At 36.8% G+C, this 11,149-nt stretch overlaps 1 protein-coding gene across 3 annotated transcripts in view; it reads right to left on the bottom strand.

Moving 5' to 3' along the window:
* Positions 1 to 6,596: 6,596 nt before the first annotated feature.
* The window catches only part of FUT8 (fucosyltransferase 8), a 68,807-nt gene continuing 64,254 nt past the window's right edge, over positions 6,597 to 11,149 (bottom strand). For all 3 annotated transcript variants that reach the window (XM_086462790.1, XM_086462789.1, XM_086462791.1), the window contains one exon: positions 6,597 to 6,914. In XM_086462790.1, the coding sequence (XP_086318916.1) occupies positions 6,597 to 6,914 (318 nt within the window). The remainder of the gene's footprint in view (positions 6,915 to 11,149) is intronic.

Genomic DNA, 11,149 nt, shown 5'->3' with positions numbered 1-11,149 from the left:
AGCCAAACAAGATTTGTCTATCTTTGCTGAATAACTGTGGATTAATCATAAACAAAAATAATTTTAAGAAACACTAGTGTGCAAGGAACTCCATCCGAGGCAAGAAGAAACACTACCAGTGTAATCCCATAAATCTGAAATTATTCTTTGTGTATAATAATTTTATTCTCAAGTAAAACCAAGTAAAATTCTATAGATGTTACAAAGTGACCACAGATTCAAAATTATAAACTCATCACAGTTCATTCAGCAGCAATAAGCTGAAGTTGTGAAGGAGACTCCCACCAACTAGTCAATTGCTTTCCAGCGTCTCAGCTGGACATAACGGAACCCAATTCCTTCTCATTCAGAAAGAAGGAAGTAGTATGTCCTGGGTTTTGGTCTCTCTCTTCCATTCTTCCAGGTTGCTACTGTTCAGAAAGATATCAGCAAACACACTTGGCTTCTTTAAGAGACACATCTTTTGTAGACAGCTGAACTGGACAACAATCCCTACGTTCAGTGTCTCTCACAGCTGAGATGTAATATTCTTGTGGCTGTACTTACAGTGTACTTAAGTGTAATTGAGAATTGTGCAGCTGTATTATACCAAAAACATTGCCAAAGAGGGCAGGAACACTAAAAAGAAGCTAAAATAAAGGTTTCTAAGACTGAAGAGAAGAAAATGACCTGTTTCTTATAGTCCTGTAAAAAGACTGCATTCAGACTGTGTCCCTGTTGCTTGCATATTAAGCTGCAGGCATTATAAGTGCTAGTCAAAAATGCTCAGGGAATGCTATGAGAATACATCTTTCATTTGGTCAAGAAACCTGCCATGGTCTAAGTTGTAAATCTTATCAGATAAGGAACATCTATGCCTTGTAAGCCTCCTAAGCACTTACTAGGCACATCTGATTATGGTGTTTTCTCCTTGACTATACCAGTTAGAAAAAACAAGAAAATGCATTTTGGAAAAAAACAACCTGCAAGAAATATAATTTCAGATGTTATTATGAAAAATTAAATACAGACACTTGCTGTCCCTTGGATTCCTGGTCAAGTAATGACCACTAGCCACTAGACAAGGCAATCGAAACACACTAAGCAGAAAGGTTTGAAGAAGGTTCAAACAGCCATGGCAGATCAGACTCAGATCCAAGTTGGCAGTGGGGCTAATGGAAGAGAATAAAAATGCCATAGTTTTCAAGAAACATTAATCTAGATGATTCTATTAAAATGGTGCAACTGGAGGATGTCTTTAAGACAATTAGAGGAAATGGGGTGAGGTCCGATATACTTCTCAAAGAAAGTGTACAATAGTTGGGACTTTGTCTCACCACGCTCAAGAAAACCCCTCATAAATATACTAAAATAAAACCTTGAGTCTGTATAAAGCTGAAAAATCATGTAAAATTGAAAGTAAAACCAGTACATATGTGTCAGCAGTTAACGTGTACAGTATAGTCCCGTGGAGACAGCTCCCTCCCTCACCAGCATCTCCTTAGAAGTCAGCCTAAGAGCGTGAAGTTAATTTTGAGCAATGGTAAGGACATTTTTGACGCAAACAATTGGGATGCCTTTGCATTAATCCAAACTTGCTTGAATTGCAGTGGCAACAGGATTCTGTTGACTGTAAGTAAGCTGAGTCAAAGGAAACAAGCATACGAAATAGAGGAAGGTTCCACTGAATGGGAAACATCATCAGCATTGTTAGGTATTTGTACATGGTACCAAAAGGGGTAAAGACCAGCAAACACATCAATGGAAGGGACTCTCAGATACCTGTAGTAATGCCAGAAGACGTCTGCCTTATGTGCTTTGATTCTGAAATAACCTTGCACCCAGTGAATGCAACCAGTGACACAGGCAAACAGTGACACAGACTAGCAACTTTTTTTGAAGGCTTGGAAATTTTATACTATCCTCTTATTTGAATCATGCAGTGCCACATTTCATGCTTTTTAGAAATGAACAGGATACTACGAAGTCTAACCTACCCTGTTTGCAGTTGGTATTTATGCATAACTAACTTTGCTTCAGTCTTGCTCCCGATAAGCTTGCAGGTACATAACAGAGAACCTTGACAAAAGCCTGTAGACTACAATTAGAATTCTAGTGGTGCCTTAGGAAATGGAATTTTTGTGCATTTTAAACGCAATTTTAATTCAACACAATAAGAATACCAAACAAAGTTTGTGCACTTTGACAGCCTGCTTCCAAGCCACCCCAATATGAATAAAACTGCAATACAGAAACAATCAATGATCAGGACGTGACCAGCATAACGTTTATACATGTCTTGGCCTGGTATTGGGCAAAATGAAATGAGGGGTTGCAAATTTTACACATTTCTGGCAAAAAGCAGAACGATTTTGCTGGCAGAGGTCCTTAACTCAGCATTGAAAGGTTTATTTGTGGCTTTATAAACTGATATAGCAACTTAATTTTAAAGTAAAATGTTGCGTCTTCTTATTAGACTCTCTCCTTCTCACCTCTCAAACTAAACAAATTATTTTTACCTGGATTCTTCAGACATTTGAGAGATTACATTACAAAGAGGCTTATGACCTGGAAAAACAGAAGTTCAATTCACTGTTTTGAAAAAGTTCCAAATGGGGAACTACTAAATAGGGGCTAATCTCCCTCCTCTTATCAAGAACTTGTAATGAAAATTTTCTGTTTTATAGTCTATTATGTTTCTAGCTCAGAAGACCCTCACTTTACAATTACATACCAAAGAAATATAAAACTCATTAAGGAGGAAATTTTCACATTGTGACTATCTCTCCACAAGAAAGGTATTGCCAGTTCTCTTTTCTGAAAAACTGGTAAAGGAGAGAAATCTTTCTGGTAATTGCGTTTACTTAAAAGTCAGTGGTAGAAGGGGCAGACAAAAGGCTTCTCTGAAGGTAAATATTTAAAAAGTTTGAAATAAAACATCATCCTTCGTGAACAAATCCATAATACTTGGCAGTTCACAGGGACAGGATGTTGGTAGAGCAGACTTGGGAATCCCATGCATCTGACACTAGGCTGGACGGAAAACCAAGGACAGAACTCAGGTTAGTGTAATTGTGGTGGCAGAAGCAAATTGCTGATGATGACCTCAGACTCCAGGTGCACCAGTATCACAGAAGACTAGTTAACTGTGAACTGTACTACTCAGAATAAATTTCTCAGCCCAGCTGGTAAGAAGGAAATAGAATATTCAGTTTCCAGAAACTACATTTACCTGTCAAATAAGTTATTATAGAGAACATAACAATGATAAGGTAAAATAGCGAAGAAGGAAATGTCCTTTTTTATGAACACAACACGTGCACGCGCACACACATACACAACTGCTTCTTAAAGAGGACAAATTTAATTAAACATTAGCTTGTTAAAGAGAGTATGAGGGCTGTCTTTGTTTTATGGATGTCAGACATGGTTTGGTATGAGGCAAAAATTACACGACTGGATTGTTGCAGAGCTACAAGGTGAACAGAAGAAAGAAGATGAATACTTGGCTGCTTGCAAGAATTGTGGCTACCATCTTAACAAGTTCACAACTTTCAAAAGATTCAGCTTTTTTTCGGGTATTTACGACAAAATCTTTATTTCCTGTTGTTTCACTTTTCTGTGAGCTACAATAAAAATCTGGGGATCTCATTTTCATTTACCCATGGATCCTTCCACACTACCTGGACTCCACCATAACTGAGAATAAAGTCTCTCATATTAATTTTGGTTAATATAAAACAAATTCAGTTTTAATGTCCCAAGATCTCAGGATTCCAAGACGTTACTAACTGGTGGTCTTAAAGGAAATAAATCTTTAGAAACAGATGCATCTAGCAAGCAGCCTAATGCTAGGTTTCTTCCTCTGAGAGGAAGTACTGCATTATAAGCACTAGAGGATCATACGGCCCAGGGGAATAAGGGCATCTACATTAGTACATTTCTTAATTATTAACAATAATTTTATAATTTCATACCATTTCATGATCGTTTTCTCAAAGATGATGAGCTAATTATTCATTAGATACTTAGAATATGTAAGGACACACATGTACCTTGCCAATACTTCGTCAGATACAGTCTGTTGAGGAATTGCCACATTATATACGTATGTCTTCTATAACATCAGTGTTTTCAGTTCTCTCATTACTACATCAGAAGATCTGCTCTTGCATTTGTGCTCATCTTAGATGTTCTGTTATTTACCTTCTTCACTGAAATTTTCAATTGAGTTACCTGACTATGGAGGAATTTTCATATGTTAATTCATTTATAAATACTACTGCTGCATCACACTCTAAGAAATGAGCTGGAAATGATGAGCTCTGAAATTGTAAGTAAATAGCTTCAAAAATGAAAGCTTTTCAAAATCTATAAATATCAAATAGATAATATAGTATTTGTGGAGAAATAATTAAAGTAGTTTTCCCAAGATAAAATGCATTGATCTAATTGCTGTGGAAGAAATGTTTGTGGGTTTGGATTTTTTTTTCAAACTGAAAAGGAAAGCAGCAATAGCCTTGTGTGTACCATTCAAATTTAAGTAAAAGAGAGTTATAATTTAGCCTACATTAGCCTACATAGCTGAAACAGCATGAGTTTGGCTATTTATCAGAATCACTTAGACAGTAAACTAACATCGAACAGCTTCCTTAGTAGTTCAACATACAGAAACATGAGTTAACTCTAGCCATCTTTAGTCACAGAAATACATGATCTTTAGCATTTCCCGGTCATTCTTACTCATTTGCTGTTATCCTTCAATCCATCTTTAAATCCCATTTGGTATCTATGCTCATTTTTACTAATATGTCTATTTAGTATCACTAACAGGCAATTTACCTTTTTTTTCCACAGCAGTTTTCAACTTTGATATTGTTATTCTTTTTCAAGTCACAAAATAGTTTTTCAATTGAGGAGCACATAACTGGAAGAGATCTACAGGATCAGTCCTGCAAGTGGTATCAGAGAGAACTACTTTGTTAATTCCTTTATACCAATCAAATTCCATCTTACTCACCACTATTTCAATGGGAACAGTGTTGCTGAACCAGAGATTTCCTTTTACTTTTCAGCCTAAAATTTATTCATGTTCAAGTGCATCCATTCATTATGTCGACACTGTCCTTGGTCTATTCATAAATATAATTAAATATCCTTTTAACTTATGCTTTGTTAACATCAACTAGCCATGCTTTTTTAATCTTTACTCACGTGGCATTTTCTCAGTGTCTGAATAGTAAACGTCTTCTGCACTTCCAGTATTCCAGACTGGATTGCACTAGACTTGTATAATGCTATCAATATTCTTTCTATTTGGAAATAATCTCTTAATATGTGTACATTTTAAAAATACATATTTATATACATACAATCCCCAAATCTACAAATTTGTTTGTAAAATTATTTTGTAAATTATCTCTTTTCTTAATAGAGAGCAGACCAGCAACAGATTTCAAAATACTAAGAATTACTAACCATTTTATGTCATGCATAAAAACGCTTCCTTTCTTGGAACCTACTGTTTTTTGGGTAAATAGATTTTTTTTAGAGCACTCTAGATTGACGGGTTCTATAAGTGGGATAACCTGAAGTATTTTACTTAAAAGTAACTACATTCAATGCCAGAATGATAAATGGCCATCTATAATAACCTAAAAAACTATTTTCTGAAGAGAAACACAGAAGGTAGAAGAAGAGTGCTAGAGAGTAAATGTAAGAAATTGAGACACTGAAGTCATCCTACTGAAACCCACTGTCCCCAGAACTGAGCAACACTGTGCCACTAAGCCGCTGCTATACTGCAAAATGAGCGTTTAAAAACTCAATGAAACTCCAGCTAATTTTTCCTTTGAGGGCTTTGTGGTTTGTTTGGGGTTTCCTTCTTTTTCAATCAAAGGCAATGTCCAGAAACATTATCAGTACTAAATAATCTGTTCACAGCATTGTTTCACAAAAGTTCCTAACAGACAGTGACTATTTTGTTGTTGGATGTATCCTTTATTTTATTAATGTCGAGAAGTAATCAATGGTATGCTAAAAATAAACTTGTAAAGAAATCTAATCTGAAATCTGAATCTGTTTGAAGCAGGTTCAGTGGTCATGGTAACACCAGTTGAAGATTGACTCTTGCCCACTGTGAAATGGGCATGGCTCTTCTAAAAAGGTCACAAATTTTTCAAATATAGGCACCATGTTTTAAATTTTGCACATACAAAATATGTTCATGTCACTCAAATTACACAATGTGGCAGTGTTATAAGTCTGAACATTATTGTCAATTAATGGCAGAGAAAAGAGCCCAAAGCTCAAGTAAGACTAATGACTGGGACAAATCCTGAAAAGAGACAAAAAGTATAAAACAACAGTTTTCCTGTTATATGTGGGTTTGTGTGTGCATGTGTGAGAGTGCATATAACAAAAACCGTTTAAGAGTAAGTTCAGATAACAGCTCATCCATTTGTTCTCAGCTTCTTATCCAGTTTCATTGCTAAAGGCTTTGATTTTAACTGCATGTTAAAATGCAAATTCATATCCCATATAAACCATTAGTTAGTGTGTTGATTGGTTCAAACCAATCAAAACTGAGAATTACTGCTGAACGTCTTCCTTTTAATTTACTTGTCAGCCTCTGGGTATGTAGGATACTTGACTGTCTCAATTTTCTCCTTAACTTTGTAGGATGGGTACAGGCCTGTTCTTCCTAATTTCCTATTGATGCCTTTTGAATAGCCATCCCAGTGGTTTCCAGCTACTCCAATTATATCTCCAGGTTCCATAGGAATTTCATCAGCAGTTCGTGGATGATGAGCATAAATAGCAATCTGGTTGTGGGCATTCTGTCCCCCAAAGTAGTAGATATCATCCAAAGAATGGAAATATGCTGAAGCATCTGGATGCAATGTCTGCATAATTTCATAGGCAACTCGACAAACCTCAGAAATAAAAACAGAAGAGAAGTCATAAATATTGTGCGTGCCTGCAATACACCACAGAAGTCAGCAACCAATGTGTAACAATTAAATTTCACAAAAGGATCAAGTTTTGGAATGTCCAGGTCAAAAATAAAACAAAAACAAACAAAAAAACCCCACAAAACCAAAAAACCTGCACTTTATTAACAAGAAGCATACGATTTTCAGCGTTTTAGGTAGTACTCTGGTGATCAGATTTGGTAAATATATAAATGAATAGAACAGTCTACTTTTCGGTAAAAACTGAAAACATCTATATGAACACTAGCCATCCTGCTTTTCAAAATGAATAGTATGTAGCCAATCAAATGTAAAAACAAATTCATTCTCCTTTTCTACTACTAATAAAAACTGTATTTTACTTCCCTTTGAACCTTTAGAACTTACATTTTCAAAATTTATTATTCAATAATGAGGCTTTACATTTACTTTTCTAAAGGAAGCTCCAATTTTCACAATCAAGCAGTTCTAGAAGTCCAAGGCTTTAAAACGCTGTTAGTAATAGATAGAATTACAACTGTGATAAAATTATGACTGTTGGCAACTTGGAAGACAACTAAATCAAACTGAATTCTAGCAAGACAATAATTACATTGGTAAGGAGAAAGATGCATTTTGAAGTTTTATTGTACCACATGTTACGAAGGGAATTTTCTTCAGACTGAAAACAGGTCTCCACATGAGAATCATGTTGTATCTCCCAGAGTTGCCAGGAACACGTGGCTGCCACTATATTAAACAAAGCTCTTTCCAACAATGGACTAGAAAGCTCTTCTTTGTCAGGTGTCTGATTTGGCCACTGTGACCTTTCTGACTTCGACATTTCTCTAGTCTTCTCTCACTTTGTGTGAGCTTGATAAACTAACTACAGAAGACTTCTTCAATATGAAGAAGCATTTGAGCTTTTTCATTATTTTCAGTCTAGGTAAATATGGTAAAGCTTGATTTTATTTCTCTTTTCTCCCTCTGAAGACATGGTGAATAGAACTTTGATCAGTCAAACTAGACATATTTGTACTTTTCTAGCTTCTTTGAGAGAGGCATTTGCTTTAAAAATGTAATAGATTTCGTTTCATCCCTCTCCATCTCATCTTTGAAACAACTTTTCAGAAGTAGCTTTCAGAAGATCAGGCTGGAGTTCATTGTTTCGAAGTAGTTGTTATACCCCATAACACAGAAACAAATGTGATGACCAATACACTGGTAAGAGGTCATTTATTTTATAGCTCCTGTGACTGTTCTTGATGTTTTGTTCTCCGCATGTGTGTGCAGCCCAGGAGGAGGATACACACACATCCACACTCATTTCAGTAGAAATCTTTTTCAGTGACTGTGTCCTGCATACCTGACATAAAACATACATCACCTTCTCTCAGCGATTGTTTCCTTCGTAGCGCTAAACCTGGGTAACTAAACTGTAAGTTGTGGAGGGCAGTAGGCAAAGAATTCACATGCAGAATTATAGTTAAAGCCAGCCTCCCATTTTTTATTCATAGATCCACTTGTTTTGCAGTCTGTATACTTACATGTACAATGCAAAATACAAAGACTAGTAAGATCTGGAAGGAAATGAGATTGTGAAGAAAAATACATCAGGCAGAGGGAGCTATGATTTCATCTAAATGAAGACTGAAGAGACAAATAAGCTCTTTGTTTTAACATGCAATTTTAATTCTGCTACTGTGTTATGATTTGTGTAACTACCTACCACGTGGCTTTTCTACACATCTCAATTAATGCAATGTTGCTGAAATACAAAGCCAAGGTAGATTGTTTCCCTTGACTCCACATCACTTAATGGGCTTAATTTCTTTAACAACAGTTAATTAATGAAATATCAGTAATCATTTAGTTGTGGTAGCATAAATAAGAATTAACATAGGGGACTTCCTAAAGTGCCTGATTCTATTCACACATAGGTAATTTTTTTCTTAATACCTCTGTAATGAAGTTTTGACTCTTTTTGGCAAGGAAAACAAAGTGGAAGAAACTCAGCATCAATTGATTAAGGTGAAAGTCCAAAACCACACTGGACATAAATAAGACCACATTCTTATACGTAATTTCTCTTCAGACAGATTGGACTTCTCTTCAGATTCTCTTCAGATTGAACAAAAGATGGTCATTAGCAGCCTGCTTTTGTTTATTTCATTGATGAAAGGACAAGGATAGTAGTTCACATCTTAGAGATCAGAGGATCAAATTTCAAACCCAAAAAAGAGAAATCTTTCTGACCAGTGGGAAAACTTGCAACAAACCTTAGAAAAGCCTAATATATGAAAATACTGCAGAGCTCCACATTGTTGTATGACCAGCAAAACTGGTGCTAAATGATTTTTGAGGAGTTTGAACTATTAAAGCACAAGAAATTGCCAAGAATGAGTTAACTAAACGGTTGGACCAAATTCATAGTCCCAGCTAATGAGAGTAACAGTGGAATACAGGATTTCCAAGACTTCAGTAGAACTTTCTGCAACTCTGCAAAATTAAATACATCATCCAGCAAAAATATCTACTGTTAAATACAGGGAGATGCAGAATGAGATTGAAGCTCAAAGATACCATTTACCTCTAAAAGTACCCTCAAAGAGGGTTCTACCAGACGACCTCCAGAGGTCCCCATCAACCTCTCTCACACTCTCTACATCAATGTATTTTAACATATATTCTCTTGAAATGACTTCAACACCTACAATTCAATTACAATATATTCTCTCCAAGTCTACATTTAAACATGTTTCTTTTATGTTTATACCCAGTGTTTTATTTAAGGTAAACATTTACCACTTTTAACACAGCTATTCGAATATAGTAATAGCAGAAAATGTTACAGATTTCTTAAGTTTTTACCAAAGACCACATAATTCTTCCTTGAGAATATGAAGTGTCTCTACACCAACGCATGTGTGGCATTTAAGATACACAGCTCCAGCTCTTAGCTGATGATCATCTCTTTCACTGTGATACACATTCAGTGGACATACTTCAGCTGAATCAAACTTTATTACAGAAGTGGATGGCTCCTCACAAGCTTTTCTTAGTAAATAAACTTTGGAGTTTATTCATGTCTTGGTCTGAAGTTGCCTGTATTAATAATCTTCTAATGATGCTATAAAATGTCGTTTTCTTCACAGAGCTTGGTTAGCAGTGAAAAAAATTTATCCATAAGCATGATTGAGGGGTAAGGGGCTTTTCTATACTTTTTCTGGTTTTGCTGTCTTCTTGCCATGATAATGTTATCAAGAATTCATAGAAACATAGAATCATAGAATCATTTTGGTTGGAAAAGACCTCTAAGATCATGAGGTCCAATCATTATCCTAACACCATGTCCCTAAGAACCACATCTATAAGTCTTTTGAACACCTCCAGGGATGGTGACTCCACCACCTCCCTGGGCAGCCTGTTCCAACACCTAACCACTCTTTCAGTAAAGAAATTTTTCCTAATATCCAATCTAAATCTCCCCTGGTGCAGCTTGAGGCCATTACCTCTTGTCCTGTCATTAGTTACTCGGGAGAAGAGACCAACACCGGCCTCACTACAACTTCCTTTTAGGTAATTGTAAAGAGCAATAAGGTCTCCTCTCAGCCTCCTCTTCACTAGGCTAAACAATCCCAGTTCACTCAGCCGCTCCTCATAAGACCTGTTCTCCAGATCCCTCACCAGCTTTGTTGCCCTTCTCTGGACCCACTCCAGGACCTCAATGTCTTTCCTATACTGTGGTGCCCAAAACTGGACACAACACTCAAGGTGTGGTCTCACCAGTGCCGAGTACAGGGGCACAATCACTTCTCTACTCTTGCTGGTCACACTATGTCTGATACAGGCTAGGATGCTGTTGCCCTTCTTGGCCACCTGGGCACACTGCTGGGTCATGTTCAGCCGGCTGTCAACAAGTACCCCCAGGTCCTTTTCAGCCAGGCAGCTTTCCAGCCACACTTCCCCAAGCCTGTAGCTCTGCATGGGGGTTGTTGTGACCGAAGTGCAGGACCCAGCACTTGGACTTCTTAAACTTCATACAATTGACCTCAGCCCATCGATCCAGCCTGTCCAGATCCCTCTGCAGAGCCTCTCTACCCTCAAGCAGATCAACACTCCCACTTAATCTCGTGTCATCTGCAAACTTGCTGAGGGTGCATTTGATCATCCCATCCAGGTTGTTGATAAAGATGTTAAACAAGGCCATCCTCAAC

The sequence above is a fragment of the Leptosomus discolor genome, chromosome 3 (assembly GCF_034619465.1).
Source record: "Leptosomus discolor isolate bLepDis1 chromosome 3, bLepDis1.hap2, whole genome shotgun sequence".
Classification (NCBI taxonomy): domain Eukaryota; kingdom Metazoa; phylum Chordata; class Aves; order Leptosomiformes; family Leptosomidae; genus Leptosomus; species Leptosomus discolor.
Note: the sequence above shows the minus strand (reverse complement) of the source record. Positions and strands in the feature narration are given on the sequence as shown.